At 41.3% G+C, this 24,625-nt stretch overlaps 2 protein-coding genes across 2 annotated transcripts in view; one reads left to right on the top strand and one right to left on the bottom strand.

The window, feature by feature from the left end:
• Positions 1–24,625, bottom strand: part of LOC138242525 (antigen WC1.1-like) — a 40,552-nt gene that overhangs the window by 2,383 nt on the left and 13,544 nt on the right. The window lies entirely within an intron of this gene.
• On the top strand, positions 10,923–15,306 carry LOC138243343 (uncharacterized). The gene is made up of 7 exons (XM_069198906.1): positions 10,923–11,025; positions 12,064–12,131; positions 12,314–12,393; positions 12,633–12,695; positions 13,318–13,434; positions 14,284–14,640; positions 15,058–15,306. Exons 5-7 carry the CDS (start codon positions 13,354–13,356, stop codon positions 15,304–15,306), a joined length of 687 nt encoding a protein of 228 aa, XP_069055007.1. The 5' UTR covers positions 10,923–11,025; positions 12,064–12,131; positions 12,314–12,393; positions 12,633–12,695; positions 13,318–13,353.

The following is a 24,625-nucleotide window of genomic DNA, read 5'->3' as shown; positions in this document are numbered from 1 at the left end:
CTCATAGTACAGCTCATTGCTCACTGTCACTGAACCTGGTGCCTGTGAGAATTAAACTTACTACCCTATGAAAATAAACCAACTTCATGTGAAAAAATAAATATAATAGATTCTCAATTTAAATCTTGACTTCTTATTGTTCCATTCATAAACAGATTTACACCTACAATTTGGCATAGAAAATTACATTTTAGAAATACATACACTATTACAATCAATTGTACAATAATGCAGAGTGCTTTCAATAAGAATATAGATAATAGGATAGATATAGATAAAAAAAGTAGATAATAGGAAATAAATAAAAATGAAATGAAAGAGAGGAGAGTCAGAAGAAAATCTGAAAGGTCAACGTCAGATAGTTAAACCAAAACATATTTTAGGGCTGAATGTTTTTACTGAATGTAAAATTGATTGTTTTCCTCCAGAAATAATGTAGATACATGTACATCTAATAATTGTAGATGAATGTTAAACTCTGTTAAGATCAAAGACTCTAAATCATCAATCTCCACCTCTGTGCCCTAACATGTGCCTCTAAATAAGGTGTTCAGTGCATCATTACCTGTACGCTGGGGCAAATACAAGATATGAAAATCAGAGACACTAAATTAATCAGTTTGTGTAATACTACAAATCAAACTATCACCATAATTCCAGCTGTTCCACATGTTCATAGCAATAACCACAGTGCTGAAGATGCCACCTGTGGAACACATTCAACTGTACAATAAGTAAAAATAGAAACTGATCACGAATCCATCCATCCATTTTCAAACTGCTTCTTACAATTCATGATTCCCAGTGTAGCCAGGGATGTAGACTTAATAAATACAGAAGAAAAAAAACGGATCGATATCACCAAATTCACAGAAGCAGAATGGCATGTCATATACTCAAAGAAAAGATTCCCCATTGCCTGGCACTGCTGAAACAGGACTGTCTGACCTGGGCACTGACACACACTCTGGACAAGACCAGGACTGTCACAGATCCGAAAAACCGCTGTCAAAGGGGGAAAAAGCGTAATCCGAAAACCAAGAAAGACACAAAGCAGAAGAAGGAGTAGCGCAACTAGGAAGCTCGAAAGGAAAACCATTACTGAGCCAGGAGGTAGGAACAGACAGGTGTTTAAGTACAGGATGAGACGGGGGTGTAGTGGTGAATAAGTAAACTGATAGGTAAACTGATGGAGTAAGGCTACGCCTTCTTCTGTCTCCTCCGTTGCCGGGAGGCAGGGATCGGAACAGGCTACAGTGCATCACAAGAAAATACATGACCACCAGTGCCGTAAAGAAGTCAAAATATGGCAGAGCAGTTTAGATGTTAGATGTCTAGTCTGAAATATCAAACCTGAAATCATTAATTTACATAAATGAGCCAACAGAACTGTTTCTTCTCTATTTATATCAAAAGCTGCATTGGTTTCTTGGATTCTTAAATTCTGGGCTCATCAGAATCAGACCGACAGTCACTCCACCACCAAGGATCAGCCTTTTGGACAGCTGGTAGTGCAGCTGAACTCCACTACAGCACTGAGCCCCACAAGACCATTAAAAGACACCTGAGACTGTCCAGATCCACTGACACTGACACCAACATACCAGTAAAACACACCTGAGACTGACCAGATCCACTGACACTGACACCAACATACCATTAAAACACACCTGAGACTGTCCAGATCCACTGACACTGACACCAACATACCATTTAAACACACCTGAGACTGACCAGATCCACTGACACTGACACCAACATACCATTAAAACACACCTGAGACTGTCCAGATCCACTGACACTGACACCAACATACCATTTAAACACACCTGAGACTGACCAGATCCACTGACACTGACACCAAAATACCATTTAAACACACCTGAAACTGACCAGATCCACTGACACTGACACCAACATACCATTAAAACACACCTGAAACTGACCAGATCCACTGACACTGACACCAACATACCATTTAAACACACCTGAGACTGACCAGATCCACTGACACTGACACCAACATACCATTAAAACACACCTGAGACTGACCAGATCCACTGACACTGACACCAACACACCATTTAAATACACCTGAAACTGACCAGATCCACTGACACTGACACCAACATACCATTAAAACACACCTGAGACTGACCAGATCCACTGACACTGACACCAACATACCATTAAAACACACCTGAGACTGACCAGATCCACTGACACTGACACCAACACACCATTTAAATACACCTGAAACTGACCAGATCCACTGACACTGACACCAACATACCATTAAAACACACCTGAAACTGACCAGATCCACTGACACTGACACCAATGTACCATTAAAACACACCTGAGACTGACCAGATCCACTGACACCGACACCAACACACCATTTAAACACACCTGAAACTGACCAGATCCACTGACACTGACACCAACATACCATTTAAACACACCTGAAACTGACCAGATCCACTGACACTGACACCAACATACCATTAAAACACACCTGAAACTGACCAGATCCACTGACACTGACACCAACATACCATTTAAATACACCTGAAACTGACCAGATCCACTGACACTGACACCAACATACCATTTAAACACACCTGAAACTGACCAGATCCACTGACACTGACACCAACATACCATTAAAACACACCTGAAACTGACCAGATCCACTGACACTGACACCAACATACCATTTAAATACACCTGAAACTGACCAGATCCACTGACACTGACACCAACATACCATTAAAACACACCTGAGACTGACCAGATCCACTGACACTGACACCAACATACCATTAAAACACACCTGAGACTGACCAGATCCACTGACACTGACACCAACCCACCATTTAAATACACCTGAAACTGACCAGATCCACTGACACTGACACCAACATACCATTAAAACACACCTGAGACTGACCAGATCCACTGACACTGAGACCGACATACCATTTAAACACACCTGAGACTGACCAGATCCACTGACACTGACACCGACATACCATTAAAACACACCTGAAACTGACCAGATCCACTGACACTGACACCAACATACCATTTAAACACACCTGAAACTGACCAGATCCACTGACACTGACACCAACATACCATTTAAACACACCTGAAACTGACCAGATCCACTGACACTGACACCAACATACCATTTAAACACACCTGAAACTGACCAGATCCACTGACACTGACACCAACATACCATTAAAACACACCTGAAACTGACCAGATCCACTGACACTGACACCAACATACCATTTAAACACACCTGAAACTGACCAGATCCACTGACACTGACACCAAAATACCATTAAAACACCTGAAAATGAAAAGGCATTTCACCCAACAGCACAGTGGAACCACAGTAGATTGTCACTTCACCAGTGCTAAAACAGTAAAGACAAAGTGAAGTAGATACAGACTCACTGAGCACAGCCTGCCTGTTTAAACTGAACAACACTGAACAACACTGAAGTGCCTGGAGAGAGAGGATGAGCTACAGGAAGACACTTCCTGTTGTCCTGCTACATAAACACAGAGGAAACACAGAAACAAGACACACTTAAATTAATATATAAATTTAATATAATATGTTTATAACGTATATTGCTTTTAATTATTATTATCATCATATTATCAATACTAGATTTTAATTTATTTAGTTTTAATTAAATGGATCATGATGATGGACTCTAGATCAGTGGAGGAGTTTTCATTGTCCTCAAGCTGGAGACTGGAGAGAGTCTCTGTCTCTTACCTGAACACCTCACTCCAGCATCAGAGTCATGACTCAAGCCCCAGTCTTTCACTTCAATGTTTCCACAGGCCCTCAGCGCAGACTCAGACCCGCTGCAGGAAACCCCACCCAACAGGACTGATCCAGACCCTGGTCCGAAGTGAGCTCCTCCTGGTGCTGATACAGCAGATCCACAGCCCAGCTGTCTGCACACCACTGCAGCATCATCCAGATCCCAGCCAAAGTCAGCTACTGTCCCCCACTCTCCACCATGATACACCTCCACTGTCCCCTCACAGGGACTGGCTCCATTCACCAGCCTCACATCAGCACTGCCTGCAGAGAGAGAGAAACAATCCCTATCACCACGTCTACAGGATATTTTTATATTAAGACATTTTAGAAATACACCTGGAATTTTTATTTTGTTTTACCTGTTTGATTGGATTGCTAGTCTCCCCATGGGGAACAAGAGACAGTGGAGTGACAGGAAGTCCACCAGCAGCCATCTCACCTCTCCCTCCAAACACCTGTGTCCAGCTCCTGTTATATATCTCTCTGTCCATATCACTGTGTGATTGCAGAGGGCTGTTCTGCTATGGTTACTACAGTGGACAGTGGCTGTAAAGACTGTGCTCATGTGTTTCTAAAAGCTGTGGTCAGTACAGTGGACAGTGGCTGTAATGAGTGTGTTCCTGTGTTTCTGGAAAATGTGGTCAGGACAGTGGCTGTAATGATTGTGCTCCTGTGTTTCTGGAAGTGGTCAGTTGGCTGTAATGATGGTCTTCCTGTGTTTGAGGAAGCTGTGGTCAGTAGAGTGGACAATGGCTGTAAAGACCATGTCCTTCAGTTTCTAGAAGCTGTGGTCAGTATATTGGTCAGTTGCTGTAATGACTGTGCTCCTGTGTTTCTAGAAGCTGTGGTCAGAGTGGACAGTGGTTGTAATGACGATGTTCCTGTGTTTCTGGGAGCTGTGGTCAGTATAGTGGACAATGACTGTAATGATGGTGTTCTGGGTTTCTGGAAGCTGTGGTCAGTACAGTGGACAGTGGCTGTGGTGTCAGAAGGCTGAATGACTGAAACCAGGTTTGGTGTATCTGGTGTATCTGGGTCTCAGGCCCCACATGTACTTAGCAGTGCACACTGACCACATGTCTGTATCAGACACTGATTTAAACACTGATAAGTCTTTTTAATGGTCTACATTGAAAATAAGTTATAAAATCCAAAACAGAATCAATAAAAATATTTTCTTAATAGATGGATGCTTCACAACTTGTGCTGCAATATGTGAAGTGTAATGCTGCAGAAAGATGGAAAATCTGCAGCAGGAGATATAATTGAAACCCAGGCGCGGGACTTTGAGCTCTTTCAGAGTTTGAATGATCAGGGAGTAACAGTGTTTAAAAACACACTGATCTCTGTTAATACACTAGTCTGTTATTATACCTGTTAGAGAGGGCAGAATTGAGCACAATGAAATAAACAACCCCTGGTAAATATTTTGAAGATGTTGTATTATTGTTAAAACATTTATATTCCATTTTGTTTGCAAATGGGAAAATTTCCTAGCACATGACCCAAATTACAACCAAAATTTTGTATTTTATTATTGTGGTAATAGATAAGGGATTGTCAAGTTGTACAACATTTGTGATAAGGTTGCTAAATATCTACAATATTAATAGTTATAATAATTATATGTTAGTACTTAAAAAACATTATCCTTAGTCTGTGTTGTGTGTAATAGTGTATAACTGCATATAAAACTATTAATACAGCATTAATAGAAAATAGTTTAAAAAACATATAAGCTGAATTAATATTATGATTAATTGTAGAGGTGAAATTCTTGTTAATACTGCAAATTGTTTATTATTTTTCCTTATTTATAGCACCAGAATAAAATCAATTATAATTTTAAGGAATATCCATAAAGCTGAGTTTTAAATTAAACAGAAAAGCACTTCTGCATGCTGTGGTCACTACGGCGGGCAGTGGCTGTAATAACTGTAGAACCTCAGATGGCTGGTCCTGGGTTCCAGGAGACTGTGGTCACTGTACTGGACACTGTACTAACTCTGTGGCTTCCAAGTCCTGGGACCAGTGTTTCTGTGTTACTGGGACCTGTGGTCACAACAGTGGTCAGAGGCTGACAGGTACTTCACATGTTGTGCTGAAATGTGTGTGAGGTGTATATTCCCATTGTCTGTATATGAATTATTGACAATGATTTTCTAGCCTTTACCTGCCAACATCTAAACTTAACACATGATCATCAGATTAAATTATATTAAAGAACAACATTTTTCAAAAATACCAGACAGATTTAACATATAGGCACAGATACATTTATTATGATGTTGTCCTGAGCAACTGCTCAAAAATCTAAACTTGAGTCCTGTGATTACGAATTAATTTTTAAATATTGCATTTGTATGATAACATGTAATTAAATATTTAATTTGTATAACTCATACTTATATAATTGCATTTGATAATAATTTCAGATTTCGAATGTAGTCAAAAACAATAAAGCATTCTTATTAAAACTTCACAATTTACAAAAAAAAAACTGTCATTAGATAACTAACCTAAAAACACAAAATAAGTTATTTAGCTGTTAAATAATAGACAAATCCTGTATAAACACAAAACACAACTACCATTTTTTAATTCTTGCTGTAATGCCACAATGTCTTGTAGTTGTTAAATTATTAATGTTACACCTCAGTTTCTGATGAGACCCCAGTTAATAATAATACACCTACAATACTAAGAATTTTCACAATTGTGTTAATATTTTTCATTTTATAACTTATAAAGCAATAAAGAATGTAACTTTTATCAGCCTGTCCTTTTAAATGTGAAAACAAGCAAACCTGGTCTTTATGAACCAGGTAATACATATATCAGTTTTATTTTAATACTATAAAAATACAAGAGCTAATTGTCCTATGACTGAAAATGTTTTACATTTTCAAAATGTAATTGTAAGTCTTTAAAATGAAGAATTCACACTCATAACTTCCTATCATATTGGAACACATATTCTTATAACACCTAGAGGAACTACTTGTTTTCACAGCAACTGAATATCACACAGCCTAACGATAGAAACCTGGACTGTCTGAATACACCAAAGATATAATGGCAGCATTAAAACTCCAGTCTTATTTCTCTAGCATAAACACTTTAGGTGGTAATAACACATTTACTGTATATCTATTAATTCATCAGTCTGTAATAATTTAATATGAGTCACAATAATAATTCACTATTTAAAAACACGTGTATCTCTATTAATGCACCAGTCTGTAATAAGACAATACAGAGGAGTCAGAATTGAACACAATAAAATAATAAACAACCCAGGGTATTTCTGAATCATCCTGTATAATATGATATTATTCCAGAAACATTTTTTATTGCTCACACTTTTTTTGTTTTCGAGTAGATGAAGACTTTTTCACATGTCACAGCATATCACTCAAATTATCACTTATATATAAAGTTTATTATTACAGTAACAAGTAAGTTAAATAACTTTTTAAAGATTTTATACACTCCATGTTTTCACAAATTATCAATAGAGGGTGATAATGGCCAGCTTCTGCTCTATCCATCCATAACATTATTATTATATAATGTTTAGAAATCTTAAGAATATTTTAATAAAATCCAATAAAAATTAAAAGCAACTAATTATATTTAGACACAACTAATTATATTTCCTTACTTACAGACCAAGATAAAATACAGTTATAATATTTTTTATGAATACCCACAAACTGAATGTAAAATTAACTTTTAAAAATTGTTCAACCCACTTATTGCTCCATTTACATCAAAACTTTACTTAATTTAATTCCAGTTGTTGTCTGTCTGTCTGGACAGGAGAAGACTGGACACTTACTGGCTGAGCTGTGCAGCACCAGGACAGCGAGAGAGAAGATGGACAGGCAGCTCTCCATTGTCATCAGGACAGAGTGCAGCTGAGACCCCTGTCTTCACCCCTGAGCCCACAGGGCAACTGAGCTGCTGCTCCACACCCCGGACCCCCAGTAACAACACAGCCCCCCGCCCCGCCAATCACACACAGCACTGCCTTTTCAGACTGACAGCAGGAACCTCTCACACAGGCGGGACGCCAATCACACAGGGCCCTTTCAGTCTTCTCCATATATATCAGAGACACATCACTGTTTCCTCTCCCTGAAGACACTCCCAGCAGCGCGGAGGAGAGGAGAGACAGGAGCAGCTCTCCTGTCTCACTAGAGGAAACACAGATACAGATACAGACAGCAGGGCCGCAGGTGCTACAGGGGCAGGAAGAGATCAGATATTAAACAAAAAAAAATCTTTGCAGTTCTAGACAAGTATTATAATTGAAAATCAGTATCAAGATAATCAATTATGTATATATGGTCCTGTAATTCTTGCTGTCTGTATCAGGAAGTGTCTAGAACGTGGTTCTGTCTTTCTGTCTGTGTAAGGCAGTGTCCAGTGACTGGTGTCCTGAATATGGTCCTGTCTTGCTGTCTGTGTCAGGCAGTGTCCAGTGACTGGTGTCCTGAATATGGTCCTGTCTTGCTGTCTGTGTCAGGCAGTGTCCAATGACTGGTGTCCTGCAGTGACTCACAGAGTTGTTGTGTCTCCAGACAGTAATGTCTTCTGGTCATGGTCAAGGGCAGTGTGAGGAGAGCCTGTGTTCAAGGTGGCAGTGAGGTCACTCAGGTCAGCACAGGAATACGGAGACAAGGTGGACTGAATAAGAACTGGCTGTCCTGTGACTGTGATCAATAATTTAAATGAAAAAGAAAGAAAGCCCAGCAGTGATTGTCCCTTATGTACTGAGCCTGGTGGACAGCAGCTCTTCCAGTTGAGTCCCTCAGACCCTGTGTCTGTCTCTTTTCAGCTACAATCCACACAGATGTTCCAACCCCTCCAGCTGTGGCCCCAGTGTCTCTCTGTGTGGAGCCGACTGCATGACTGAGACTCTAACAGCACAGTGGAGCTGAACTGATACTGATAGACTGATGCACCACTGGGCTGAACAGTGTGAGGGCACAGCTCACATCCTCTTCCTTATTATTATAGGTAGTAGGAGCAGTAGTATCAGTGGCAGCAGCAGTTGTGGTAGCAGTAGTAGTATTAGCAGTTATGCTGTATTTAAACTCTCCTGTTCAATATAGCAGAGTTCTTGTGTTACAGCTTCACCATAATAGCTGCAGCAGCAGGAGTCAGTTTCAAATTTGAAAAAGCAACAAAATTATGAAAAAAAAGTTCAGTCCTTGTTAATACAGCGGCGATTTAAGGTAGAGCTTCACTGGAGCTACAGGTCAGGCTCTGCAGTGAGTCTGTGGTTTTTGCTCCTCCGAGCTCTTCCAGCACAGGAAGCCAGGCTGTACTGTGAGGCTGTGGGTGTCAGTGTGATGAGGCAGCTGAGAGCTGAGCTGTACAGGGAGACACACAGGGAGTCCAGTGTTCATAGCTCTAGTGCTGCACAGGGAGACACAGGAGAGTCCAGTGTTCAGAGCTCTACAGGGTGACAGGTCTTCTCCCCACACAGCTCTCTCAGTGTGTCTCTCAGGGCTGAATAGGAGGGTCTGTTTCTGTCAGAATGGAGGCTGACTCTCAGAGCTCCAGTGTCAGTATGAGGAGACGCTCTCAGACCTGACTGCTGCGAGAGCCTCTGAGCCTGAGTGGCCATGAGCACTGAGCTCCTCAGCAGCTGAGAAAAGCCTCCTGTCTCCTGTGGTCACAGTGTGGTTGAACACCTGCACTGTCTTCCTGCTCCTTCTCCTCTCTCTCCCCCTTCCTGTCTCTCTCGCAGTGTGTGCTCTTATCTGTCCATCTCTCTCTCCTCTCTGCTTACTCTGACAGTCTGTGCAGAGTATCTGAAGGGGATGGAACATTGCTTGGCAAAGGAAAAGACTTCTCAGAGGCAGAATAAAAAAAAGTATCTCCTCTCAGTCAGATTCACAGCTCAGACTCACACACAGAGCTCTGAGTCCCTTAGTACTTTACCCAAACTTTTACCTCCTGAACAGACAGAAGCTCATCTCCATCCTTCTCTTTATCATGACAATCCAGAACCAGAGGACATTCAGACAATCAGTGCTGCTACATGAATAATATCAGACAGAACAGCCTGGACTCAGGTCACATCTCCCCCTTTTCTCCTTCCTCACAGCCTCTTAGAGACAGAGAAGAGCTCCTCGTTCTCCTCTCTGTGAACTGGGCTCAGGGGTCACTGATCTGGCAGCTGTGGGCTCTGTTCCAGATCAGAATCAAGAAGCTTCTATTAACCCTTTCCAGAACCTCCAGCCCCTCAGTATTACTGCCCTGATTCATTGTCTTTACTGTAAGTCAGCCTCCATCCCTCTGTCAGAAGTGTTTGACTGAAAATTGAGCAATATGTGTTTATCTCTTATTATTATTTTTACTGATTTAATGAACAGCAGTATTGCTACTCTTATAAGTGTAATATGATTATCAGCAGCAGCAGACCGATGGTCTTGTCTACAATAGTGACCAGTTGACCAGTCTGTACCTCTGAGCAGTGGGACTCAGATCACACAGAAGACCTGTCTGTGTATGATTCCAGCGTCTCCCACACGTCTCTCACGGAGTCGTATATACAGTTAAACAGAGTCTGATAACAGTTATACAGTTAATTAAATCACCAAACTGGCTGAGGAACTGAGAGCTCGAGTGGAAATAAAACCAGGAGATACTCTTCAACCTCCAGGATCAGGAGTCTGATCCTCCTGGCTTCTGTTTTGTGGAGATTCGTGTAAAACGCTTAAAAGCGCTTTTTACAGGGATTTGTGCCCTTTCTGTTCTGCTCTACGGGAGTATGCGTTACAACGCATTAGTCTGTGAAGTAAACTATTTTTTTGTTTAATAAATTGTATTCCTCGGTTTGTCGGTCTCCTTCTCCAGCTGTTATGAATCGCCCCTCTACACAGCCTGGTGTTTTTTCTTTTGGAGATGTTACAGTATATCTGTAAGAAAAGCCCCCCGGCCTCTGGACAGGAGTCTCCTCCAGCGGAGACGCGCTCTGCTCTGTCAGAAAGAGCGCTGTGACGTCACAGACACCAGCCAGAGCGCCGGGATCAGAGAGCGAGACCGCGGGAGGAGCAATGAGAGCACGGAGGAGAGATATTGATCACTTATCCATCGACAACCAATTAATTCAACTAAAAAACCTTAGAATCATCAATTAACTTCACCGATTGGTGAGTACTGATTCTTTTCTTTCTTTAAATTATTTAAATATCTAGAAAACAGTCAATACAGCCTGTATCGATCAAATACCATTGTGCGTTTAGTGTTCATAATGTTCAATCCCAAATTAAAGAATGATTATTCAAATGATTGTTTAGAAATTGTATTCTAGAGCTTGAAAATTATATTCCAAGTTGATAAATTTGTGTAGGTAACAGTTTAAATGCATTTTTCCCACCGTTTATAAATTATAAGTATGGTAACCACGGCGACACGTGCCACATCACTGTGTCCGGCTAGGTGTCTCACCTTCGTCACAAAGAGTGGTTTGACGTCACGGACTAATACTAATGCGAGTGTATTCATATTTAATATTAGTGAGAGTACAATCGGTAGCTTTAATATTAATGCTAGTGTTCATGTCAGTATTAATGGTGATTGCGCTCCTGATAGTTTTGATGCCAGTATTCATGTTAATATTAGTTATAATTATAGAGTTACTGTTAGAGTATTTACACTAGTAGTCATGTTAGTTTTAGTGATAGCATTACTGTTATTATTAGTATTAGTAGTGTAGTAGTAGTTTGTGTCAGTGATAATGATAGTGTAACTCTTAGTGATAGTGTTACTGTTTTAATGTTAGTGGCATTTGTGTTAGTGTTAGTTATACTGTATTTGTAGTTATGAGTGTGTGTGTTTTTGTGTGTGTGTGTTGGTGTGTGTCTATAAGTATTTGTAGTCTATGTGTGTGTCTGTGAATGTGTGCGAGTATGTGTGTGAGTGTCTGATTGTGTGTATAAATGTATGTCGTGTCTGTGAGTGTGTGTTGTGTCTGTGTGTGTGTCTGTCAGTGTGTGAATGTGTGTCTGTGAGTGTGTGTAATGTCTGTGTGTGTGTAATGTCTGTGTGTGAATATGTGTGGGTGGGTGTCTGTCAGTGTGTGATAATGTGTGTGATTGTGTGGGTGTATATCTGTCAGTGTGTGTGAGTGTGTGTGTAGGTGGGCTTGGGCTCCACTCGTGTGTCTGACAGAAGTGACCCATCAACAGGTGTTGAGGTCCAGAGTCGCCTGAGAATGGAACCACTTTCTAGATTCCAGACCAACGTCCAGAGAGCTGTGAGTGCTCTGTTTTTATATGATACTTAGAATACAGTATACAGTATGTTTTGTAAAGTGCTTTGATGTTCTGGATTAAAAGGCAAAATATAAGAAAAAAATTGATTGATTGATTGATTGATTGACTATGAGAGTGAAGTCTGGTCGAACTTGTTTGTCTAACTGAACTGTCCTGTCCACAGATGTCAACAGAGGTAAACAGAGAAGAACCCACCAGAGACTGGAGACAAGTTTGAGAGTCAGGCCCCGGACCCAGAGAGCTGTGAGTCCACTGCTGGTCTTCTTCATATTGTGATTCTTCCTCTTCTTTCTCCTTCTGAAATTAAAGCTCATCGCAGTAGCAGGGCTCTGTTGTCTTCTCTTGAGGAGGAGAAAGACTCTACCTGACAGTGTGTGCATCTGCGTGTATGTTAGTGTGTGGGAGTGTGTGTCTGTGGGTGTGTGTGCTTGTGAGTCTAGTCCAGCCCGTGTCTGTAACAGAACTGTGTCTGACATCCCCAGATCAGGAAGGAGGTAACAGCAGACTCAGCCAACACAGGAGCCAGACCCAAGACCCCAAGAAAAGCAAGTCTGCATTATTATTATTATTATTATTATTAGTAGTAGTAGTAGTAGTAGTAGTAGTAGTGAGAGGGTGAGTGTGTGTGAGGTTGTGTGTGAGAGAGGGTGAGCATGTCTCAAACTCCATTCCTAGAGGGTCTGGTGCATCATCTGGTTTCCTGCCCAGAGGTCTTGGTTACAAAGTTGATCTCATTTTTTAATTAAACAAAACATATTCTAATACTGTACCTTTATCCAGACCTTAAATATCCAACTGTGCCTTGAATATTTTGAGTCTTCAACAGTGAGAGACATCAAAATATATTATTAAACACATTATTTCCACATCTTCTTATGAAAATAATTAGATTAATTGTTTAATTGGCTAGCCCCGTTTGGAAAGAAAACCTAGAGATGCACCTGGCTCTCCAGGGATTGTGATTGGGCTTGAGACCCCTGGTCTAGCAGAACTGGCCCCTCAACAGGTCTCGACAGGGATGTTGGGGATCATGAAGCTGGATAGCTGAGGGCTGGACACTGCTTCTGGATCGAGAACGACAGGCCACTGTCATGTAGGGTCATCTTGGCCCATGATGATGATGTGTGTTTGTGTGACTGGCTGGTAACTTTGTTTTCTCCTCCCCAGCACCGCCTGGAGAAACTCGCTCAAGTCGAGAGAGGAATGGCCAAGCAGAGAGAAGGGTGTCACACCGAGACCTGGGGCAGATCCCACAGGAACATGAGTATTGGCTTCAACAACATGGTTGGATAGCTTGTTCCACACACCCACCACCCTCTACATACAGTAGTGCCTCCTGTCCTGACTGTAGGGTCTCATCCAGCTCTCTCTTAAGATAAGCCACCCTATCGGCTTCAACAACATGGCTAGACAGCTGGTTCCACACCCCCACCCTCCTCTATGTAAAGAATACTGTATTAATACTGTTAGACTAAGAATAAACCTGTACTGAGACACAAACTTGGTTGGCTTCTGCTGGTGAGACTAAAGCAGTCAACTTGCTGACAGGTCTTGACAGAGGTGGACGTGACCCTGAAAGGCCGGAGAGGGGCAACCGATACTGAGGCTCTGAGCAGAGATTCGTGCAGTGTAAGACAACCAATGTGTTCTGCTCAGGATGATGATGGTGATGCAGATCGTATTGTAGATAATGAAGGTGGTTATTATGATGATGTTGATGGAAAGGTGTTGATGATGATGATGGTGGACATGATGATTGTCATGATGAAGATGATGGTGACGAAGATAGTGGAGATTATAATGGTGGAGGTGTTGATGATGGTGACACAGTCATGCCTGTGTGTGGCTGTGTGTGAAAGGGAAGGTGGGGTTGGATCAGGTCAGCTCGCTGTCATCTGATAGGACTGTCAGAGGAAGAGGGAGCAGACTCCCCCTGCGTCTCACCCCGGGCAGCCGAGAGCTGCAAGTCTGTGAGCCTGATATGTCTGTGACGTCTGTCAAAAGTTTGGTTTCAGCTGCAATGATGGTGACTGTGATTGCTGGGAGACCAGGGGCAGGGCTTGGTCCTCCTGGAGACCCTCTCAGTTTTCTCTCTGTCCTCCTCATGCCCTCTCTGTGCCCCTGTCCCCTCAGGCCAGCCAGCCAATCACCAGGCAGGAGACCGAGACCCAGCTGTGGAACTACCCTAAGGGCCCGGAGAGGGATCTGCAGAAGGACAGGGCATGGACCTCCTCCTTGGCAGCCCCCATACCCCATTGCTCGCCCCCTCACCCACCCCCTGGTACACCCGCTCACCCGGGCCTGACCCCAGCGGCCCTGTGGCGGCTCAGGGAGGGCCTGCAGGTCGAGCTGGAGGGGCTGCTCCAGGAGGAGGAGAGCCGGGTGCGGACCTGGGATCAGAACATGATATCATCTATCCAGCTGGACTGCCTGGCGCTGTACAATGAAGTCCTGCCTGACTTTGAATCAGAGGGTGCATACGCGGGACTGGTAAGTCCCTTAAACCCCTCCCCCTTGCTTGAATCACACTGAGGTATTCGGGGGCTGGGGCGACTCACTTCTCCAAGACACCTGCGTCATCCCACTCCCATTTCACCTCAACATGGTTCTGAGAAAATCTCCCGTCCCCAAGGGGAGAGAGACAGAAGCCGGGCTGGGCCTCCAGCCCTCTGTTTATTCAAGATTATTGCCTCAGGTGGTGGGTGAGGTGGAAGACACACTGTCTTCAGATCACCACTAGGGACAGCGTAAAGCAGGGGGTGAGACTCTTGACTCTTGACTCTTGACTCACTGCCTACTGATGATGTTATGTCACTCCAGCTCCTCCTCATGGTGGTGTCTGCAGTCAGGCAATTTGGAGAATCGATGAGGGATGATGATGAATATTCACCTTTCTTGTTCCCCCAGGGCACAGGAATCATGAAGCAGGACAACTATGAGGAGGTGAAAGAGGCGCTGAAATCCTACTTTGAAAATACAATGGTCAGGTGTGACTTATCTGAGGTGGACAAGTGCTTCCGCCAGGCTGCAGCCGAGCTTGACCTTATCCTGCAGAAGTACCTGGGAGATGTTGTGGCCGAGGTCTGTGAAAAGCAGGTTTATTTTGATAAAAGACATTTCTCATCCCCTTCTATTGTTGGTGTCTATTTCATGTAAAGGATTTGACTTGAAAATGAAACGTTTAATCGACTTACAGAGAGTCTTCTTTAAGATGTGTATCGGATAGCTCTCCACTGTCACTTTACTGGACTTTTGAAGTAACCAATCTACAATTAAAATATATACGGCACATCTTAAGGAACATGAAGAGAAATCCGTGTGCTGATTGTCACCAAACATGTCACAAATTAACCGCCAAACTGTTTAACATGTCCAACCAACTCTTCCTATTTTGCAGTGATTAATAATAATAATAATTGCTTACATTTATATAGCGCTTTTCTGGACACTCCACTTAAAGCGCTTTACAGGTAATGGGAACTCCCCTCCACCACCACCAATGTGCAGCATCCACCTGGATTACAATTCTTTCAGTTTCTTCTCTTGTATTTTCCTTACTGTTTCACTGTCCCCTTCCCCCATGTGGAGATGGATCCACAGACGAAACCCTGTTTCACCATTTGTTTGTTCAAAATCTTTGGACTGACTTGCGACTTGCGAAGCCCCAGTGGCACAATCAGTCAGCGTGCACAGCAGAGTCATGGCGATGTTGTGTGTTCACGCCTCACCTGGAGCAATGGCACCTACAGATCCAGCCATTCAAAATGTGCGGAGTACGTGGCGGTAAAGCACGGTGGGCATGGCGAATCATTCCACATTTGAATTGAAATATGATAATAGTATCTGGAAGCACCTTGTAAAATCACCAGGTGGAGCTAATAAAGCTTAACATCTCATGTACAGCATTTGAGCTGTCACCAGAAACGCAAAGTTTTGAATCCCAGTCACTGCTGAGGGACAGTCTTTTTACAATTAAGAATTTAAGTTGCATATTCTTTAGTTTTTTAAGAACTTGAAACTGTGTATTACAGAATGTCAATCATTAAACATTAAAAAGTAGGTATATTTTATAAAAGAAAGATTGCTCTTGTGGACAAAAGTACACAACCTTCCACCTTCATCATAAATATTTTAATTATGCATAAATATTTTATGCATCAAAGTCTTTAACTTGGTAACTAACATGGGTTCTGGTTTTAACATGCTTGTTCTAACATTATTAAGCTTATATTCTGTAATTCATAAAAAGTTATAACGTTTTATCCTTTTCTAAGAATACGTAGTAAAAACACCACTTGCTGTTATTGTAAAAAAATACATGTTGTAGTGATTTAACATCACTTGTTAGTTATATTAATATGGAGTCGTGTAACTAAGCAGCTAAAGTATCACAAGTGGACGTTTTGGAAACATTTTGACATTCGTTTCTTTAAAAAAAAACTTCTATTGTCGCTGTAGTGGTAATGAGCACTGTAATTGTCACGAAAGCTTTCTTTCCAGACCCTATGCTGACGACACAATCTGGGGTTGAGTGAGGAAACACAGGGAAAAAGTCACGCAGGATACGGGAATAAAAACAGGGGGGCGTGTCCATGGAGTGCTGGTGGTCGGGGAAGGTGTAGCGAGGCAAACAATCCGGGGACGAGTCCAAAGAGAAGTCCAAAAACAAGGCAAAAGTCCATGGCCAGGAGATCCATCCAAGACAGGAGATTAAAAACCAGAACCGTGTCGGGACTGGCAAGGGGAACAGGAACAGAAACCTAAAACCATGACGGAGCCAGACACATCCAGGACCCGGGCTCGCATGTTACAGGAACCAATGCAGAGCCCAGATTGGCGTCTGCGTCTGGCTTATAAGGGGGAACTGAAAAGGGGCTGGAACAAGGGACAGGTGTGGGGAATAAGGCAAACAAGGAAGGGCTGGAGCGATCATGACAGTAACGTACCTAGGCGCACCTAGGCGCGATCAGAGCCGAATGCATAAAGATAGTCCTTTATTATTATAGTCTACTACTACTATAGTCCACTATAGCTTATTGTGAACATGATGTGTCTTTTTCAGGTTTACAACTGAATTAAGAAAATAATGACCAGACACATTATTATAGTTTCAGTGGTATTTTTAACTTATTATTCTCGATTCTAATTACAATATATACAACTTCGTTTTAAGGCTTGAGGCTTCTGTTAAACTGCCCAACTGAATAAAGTGTTTTGAATCAAATTGGTTGAACAGTTGACAGTATTCCCGTTTGATAATTCACGTTTTTATTTCATTATTAATATAAATTAACATTGAATATGTTATGATAAATATATATATATAAAAACATGTTAATATAGTGTACATTATACTTACTATTTTATTTTTTTTAAGTATTTGTTAGAAGAAAAACTTGTGCCGTAAGCAGGTATTGAACTTGGATTGTCAAGGGCTGCTCGAAAACACAGCTGAGACGAACAGTTTTAAAATGTTTTGAAAGTAATCATGCGCGATTGAGTCAAATTAAAAATAAACCATGTTTGCAAAGAATGTGGAGTACAGTAAATTAATATCAGGTTTTTTACTGCGATAACGAGCACAAGTATTCATAGAAAAGGTTAATCACTTAACTCAGTTAACTTTGAATGTGTTGTGATATTTAGAAATACCATCAAATTCAATATATTGTCAATAATATTTACTATTTTAGTTTTTCAAAGAAATGTTTATCTGTTAAAAGAAAACTCATGGCAAGAGCTGGGTTCAATCCCCCAGCATACAAGTCAGATGCCTAAGCCATTATACAGTACCAACACACTGCTTGACAGTTCAAGTTATAACTGAACAGGGCAGGCCAAAAGTTTCCAAGTAATCGCGGGTGAATGAGTCAAATTGATGCAGATGTTTACAAAGAAAGCCTACTACTGTAATATTTTAGCTATATGAATATAATAATATCGTTATTAATTTATTTAGATACACGGTGTAACGAACAGTTCTTTCCGGACCCTATGCGGACGACAGTCCGACGGAATGGGGAGACACTAGGGAAACGTCATGCAGGAAAACGGGGCTGAAGACAAGGGGGCGTGTCCAAGGTGCGCTGGTGCACGGGGGAGGTGTGGCCGAAGCGAACAATCCGAGAGTAGTCCTTAGGGAAAATCCAAAACGCAAGGGTAAGTCCAAAACCAGGAGATCCATCAGAAGAGGGAATTAAAAACACGAAGGCCGGGTCGGAACCGGCGTAGAGGGAACGGGAATGGAGGTTAAAACCTTAACGGGACCAGGCGCTTCCAGGTCCCGGACTCGCACGGTACGGAAACCAGATGCAGAGCCCGGATAAGCGTCAGCGCCTGGCTTTTAAGGTGGGCTGGGAATAGGGAACAAGTGCAGAGAATAAAGTCTTAGTGAAAGGGCTGGAGCACCCTTAAGGAGGGGGGACTATAATCGTGACACACGGTTCCATATTATATTCCCTATTAATCAAATTATAAAAAGTATGCGTTTTTTTGCTGTGATATCGAGCCCAATTAAATATGAATAAATATTAATGAAGTTAATACTTATACTTTTACGTAGTATACAGATGCAGCCATTCAAAGTGCGCGGTACAGACACCGCAGTACAGATACCGCAGGTATGATGACACGCGATACCGCGGTGCGTGATTGGTTGACCGACAGGGGCACTCGTGGTCCGTTGGTCTGTCGTAGAAAGACTTACTGTAAACGTCTTTACTGTGCCCGTTGTAGATATTGAATTTTACCACTGAAGGGAAATCTTAGTAGCTGAGCATAAAAAGAATAGGAGCATACTGTAACGCATGTGAAGGCCATAAACGATATTAATTTTGGAACGTAAACATACAGTATATGGCTGGTCTTGGTACTTTAAAGAAAAAAATACACACCAGTATTCCATTTCTCCCTAAACATTGTAAGCTTCGAAGTCTTTAACTAACGTGATACCGGAGTCAACAAGCATACTTTTAGAATTTGATTAAAAGGGAATATAATATGGAATCGTGTATCTCAAGAAATTAATAACGATATAATTATATTCATGTTGCAAAAGAACTGCAACGGACATAAAAACTCCCTTGCATGGTTTCATTACGACCAGAATCGGTCTTGAGATATTTTTAACTTGATTTACAGTATTTGAGAGGTATGTCTTAACACCGATACTACAGTGCTTAAGTACTGCTCACGTATATGTTTCTAGGTTTATATTATGCATTTCATACGGTCAAATTACTTTTGAGCAATAAGAAGCGCGAAACGGTATGCGTTTTACTTTCGTTTTGTGCTGGGACCCGTGGATTGATTAGAGATATCAAGTACATACAAGTCATTTTTTAAATGTTGTAGTTCATCTTGAAAAAATGTTACGAGTACATCATCTATCAACAATTACACAGGTTCTGTTTCCATATTGCGGATTTTGGTTACGTAATATTATTTTCTAGATTTCACGTTGTGAATATGATGGGATGTCTGATGGGATGTTTCTAAAAATCCATCCTCTGTAAAACGTCTTCTCTAGTTGTCCTGCATATGTATTCGCTAATGAAGCTGTGTGTTCTGAGCCTAGATCTCTACATTTCTGTATGAACCAGCTTAGAGGGCTAAAGACAGCTTGTGTTTAAATTGAGTGTAAGGCAATTTATGCTTCTAAAGTCATGGTCAGCATTTATCTTTGTACTGTGCTGTAAACTTGTTCTGTGCCAAGTCACATTATTTTATAGCGTTTTTAAAGCGTTATCAAATACGGTGTTACTGTAGTTTACTGAGTCCCATGTCACATGGTCTGTGATTGAAACCTGTAAAACCGGTTTAATTCGTCACAGCCAGCACTCTTCAGGTGTGAGGGTCTTCTGCTCAGAATGAAACGCTAAAATGTTTGTGTATATTCTAATGGTAGTGGGGGCGGGGTGTGTGGGAACAGGTTTGGTTGAAACATTTTCTCTGAAAGCATTTTCTTCGCAGTTTAACCGATCTTGTTACAGCATGTTACAGTTTACTATTATTAACCATATTAATTTTAAGTGCTTAACGTAAAATCTTGTAAAAATATATTTTCATTGTTCAAATATACATTAAGTCTGACTATCATATAATAAGTTAAATACAAAACTAAAGAAAAAATAGGGTTAAATATAATTCAAAATATTTTGCTAACAATGTTAACTGTTTATGAATAATAAAATGTATTAACTAAGGAGTAGGATGGCACAGTTGTTAGTATGTTTTTTGTTTTTTTTAACCCAATCTCCGGGAAACCATTAGTACGATGGTGAATCGGAGATTCTCAACCCTTGCTGCGTACGACTGGAAAAGAATTCGTGATCGGATCAACGAAATGCTTCGTAGGAGGAGGCGGTCTTTTCCTCTTGTCTAACAGTCTGTCCACAAACAAAACATTCCTGTTAGACAAGAGGAATTGAAAAAAAAACAATGTTGTCAATGAAAACCGGTGTGTGTGTCTCTCCCTGCTGGATGTCCCTCTCACAAACTGCTGAATGAATAAAATAATTTTATTGAAAACGAGTTTGCGATTGTCTGGTCTTTAAATTCTGGAGATACGCGATTCCATATTATATTCCCTTTTAATCAAATTCTAAAAGTATGCTTGTTGACTCCGGTATCGCGTTAGTTAAAGACTTCGATGCTTAAAATGGTTAGGGAGAAATGGAATACTGGTGTGTATGTTTTCTTTAAAGTACCGAGACCAGCCATATACTGTATGTTTAAGTTCCAAAATTAATATCGTTTATGGGCTTCACACGCGTTGCAGTATGCTCAGGCACTAAGTAAAAGGAGATGCTTCGTATTGCTTGACTAATTTTAAAAACTAAGTTATAAATAAAAAAATTGCAGGTGCTGCTCTGGTGCGTCGGCTCCTACACAGTGCCTGTCTGCCGTAAGCGTTACAATATACATACAGTACCCAACACTGCTTGTACCCATCTGTCATGCAAATAAAACACCTTGAATTGAATTGAATTGAGGGGAGAAGGGGGGGATACTAAAGCCAATACTGGCTCAATGGGCTTTGACGTGCTAATGCGTTGGTTTAACGGTCCGGGTGTGGCAGGCTTCCAATGTCAACTCGACTCGATTAGAAGACAATGAACGTATTTTAGCCCTAAATGAATTAATAGCAAACATGGTTTACATAAAATACATTTTTCCAAGAAAGTTTATAATAATACGATCAATAGTTGAAATCTGAGCCTACTTTAAAAATAAAGGAAAAGCATTTTCAGAGAGCAATCACGCTGTGTTTATGTAGAAAAAGTGATTAGGTTTATGAGCAATCTAATTACTTATTCGTTTAAAACGCTATATAAAATAAAGTTTATTATTAATTTGCTGGACAGAGCGGTGAACATTATTATGCATAAGAATTAAGTGTTTCTGAGCTTCCCAAATGAGGCCCCATTTCTCTGTTCATCTCTGTGGTGCAGCCACAGAGAAACTATTCATGCAAGATGTTTTCTTTTGATAAGGACAGCTCCCACAGGGGGATGCACTTAGCTAAGCCTGGCTATCATGATCAATGGTCATCCATTGGTGCCTATCTGTTTAGGGAGTGCCAGTTGGACATCTGGACTGCATTACTAATTGTCAGGAGTAAGTGACTCACATCTCACCTTGATCAACCAATCAGGGACTGGTAGGGCCGAGTAACCCACGTGGGACTCTGATGCCCATGGAACTTTCAGCCAATCAATGAGCTGAAGTTCCTTCAGGTAAAAACAGGCAACACAGAGAGCCTGAGAGATTCAGACAAGAGAGAGATTCAGGGAGATTCAACAAGATTCAGATTCAGAGAGATTCAGTAAGATTCTGGAGAGGATTCTGTGGACTGTTCTAAAGGGAATTCAAAGGAGAATTCCAGGGCAGGACGGCCCAGGAGCAGAAGGCTCCCAAGGGCAGGACATTCTCGCAGCGCGCCTCCTGACCATCCTGAGACTCAGCCCGGACAACCACGGAACGGCCAGTGTGTCCGAGTGCCAGAACTTTCCTTTGTTCTAAGAGTCTAGAGTGGAGGTTGCCAGAGAGTAACCAGGAGCAGGCCTCGTGAACAGGTCGGAACTGTGGACAGCTGAATTACTATTCAGAACTAGCTCTTCATCAGGAACGAACCGGTCCTCTTCCTGACTTGCTGGGACCCACAGTCATCTTTTCTCCTGTGCACAAACTGTGCTAGTTAAACAACACCAACTAGCCGGTCAGTGAGCATCAGCAGCTCACCGTCGCAAGCCGCGCAGCACAGCCTGGCACGGAGCCAGAGAGCGCGGATTGGACAGCAACAGCCTGCAACTGTTTCTTTGTGCCCGCAGGAGATCTGAATCCCCAGAGATTGGATGAGTATTCAACTTCAATGCATTACAGCTCGAGAATTCAATTGTTATCCCAACCAGTTGATATCAATATAATTCCTAAGAGTTATGTACTTGTTTTGAGTATCTAATGTAGAAGTTATAACCAAGTTCACTTTACGAAACGGTCTTAATGAATGATATACTGAACGTATGTCCTCTTGATATATGTAACTCTTTGTAACTGATTGAATATATATCTTTTGTATTCTGATAACCCTCTCGATAAGATCTGTTAGGTTTATATGCATATTCTATGTATTAATAAATGTATCCTCGTGTATTAGTACCTGTGTGTGCGCGTTGTTTGAGTTATGTCGCATGGTTGGATTCTAAAGCCATCAAAAGAATCAACTTTGTGATTTACTGCTACAATTAATAATTGTCTCGGTAAATGCCCAAACCCTACAGAACTGGTGCCTTCAGAGAGCCACTTTTCTTACATATTTGGCGTCCCTGAACCGGTTTTCCCTACAGCTGTAAGGTTTTTACTTCTTAAACTTTTAAAATACACGTTTTGAATAGAAAGAAATCCTCTTCCTGGTAGTGTGTATAGCACACCAGCACGTCTTTTTTCTCCAATCAGAGGGGTGTCAGATAGTGTCAGCCAATCACCATTCTGCGTTGGGTAGCAACGGGTGACTGTTCTCAGGCGGAAGATGTAAAAAGCTTAATGTTCGTGTTAAATAATTTTTTTTAAATTCAATTAAACGGGCACAGTTAAGACATTAAATATACATATACATACTGTATACAGTACAGTTTGCATATGGTAATATGTTTATGTTACGCGATTAAAAAATAAATAAATAAAAATGAAAAGTCCAGCACCAGCTGGATTCGAACACACAACCTGCCAGTTGGTAGTCACGCACCTAGACCAGTAGGCTACAAGACAGCTCGCATGATCAGGTAGGCGAAACAGCCCTACACAGTCCTGCCGCAGTACACGGATATAATCATACCGTTATTAAATTCTTTAGATACGCGATTCCATATTATATTCCCTTTTAATCAAATTCTAAAAGTATGCTTGTTGACTCCGGTATCACGTTAGTTAAAGACTTCGAAGCTTACAATGTTTAGGGAGAAATGGAATACCGGTGTGTATTTTTCCTTGTGATATTTTAAGCTCTAGTTGAATGACAGGTGTCGCATTTTAAATCATTTTCGTAGCTAGAAATTATGAAACGCCCTGTTAAAAGCAAGGAAGTTTTTATGCCCCGTTGAAGTAAAACAAAATGCCTGACAAAGTATGGCTTGGACAGATTCCAAGTGCTTGTACAAATGTGCTAAAGAAATTATACTTTGAGTATACAGCTTGTCCAAAGTCATCCATTATTAATACTATTAGTAATATCTTCAGTAAAGGCTTTGATGCATAAATATTTCTGATAAAGGTAGGTTGTGTACTTTTGTCCAACTGAGCAATCTTGCTTTCATAAAATATACCAACATTTTAATGACTGATGATTAACATGCTGTAATACACAGTTCAAAATTAAAGGCTCAAATGCTGTACATGAGAGGTTAAGCTCCCCCTGGCGGTTTTACAAGGCGACGCCGGATAGTTAGTCACGTGACACACGTGACACACGTGATACTGCGTGATACTGTGACACGCCCACCGCGGTATGCCGCGAAATACCTCACCCATTTTGAATGGCTGCATCTGTATTTATGACATTTGTTTGACCAGGCACGAATACTCTTTTGTCCATATCTTCACAATGGAAACACAGAACACCTTTAAACCAAATGCATTTTAAAGACCACGGCTTGTGGAAATTTCCACAGCCTCTACATCAAACTATCAGTGAGCTAATTATCTTTTTTTAAACTGTTTTTCATCAATGCGTAATTACGCACTAACTGGAACCCGGGGGGAACGCTGTGTACACACGTTCACAACGCGAGAAATACTGCTCAATACGGCTTCGTGCGAAAAACCCATATATCACCATAGGAAGCAGAACTGCGCAGCCTCCAATTACCCAGACTGTAAGCACGGGAATAAAGTTGTGTTTGATTTCTGAAACCCTTTCTTTATGTCCTGTTTTCATTCAGGTAAGGGTCAACTATATTCACAATACTGCTGACAGCAG

This window comes from Lepisosteus oculatus, chromosome 14 (genome assembly GCF_040954835.1).
Source record: "Lepisosteus oculatus isolate fLepOcu1 chromosome 14, fLepOcu1.hap2, whole genome shotgun sequence".
NCBI lineage: Eukaryota > Metazoa > Chordata > Actinopteri > Semionotiformes > Lepisosteidae > Lepisosteus > Lepisosteus oculatus.
Note: the sequence above shows the minus strand (reverse complement) of the source record. Positions and strands in the feature narration are given on the sequence as shown.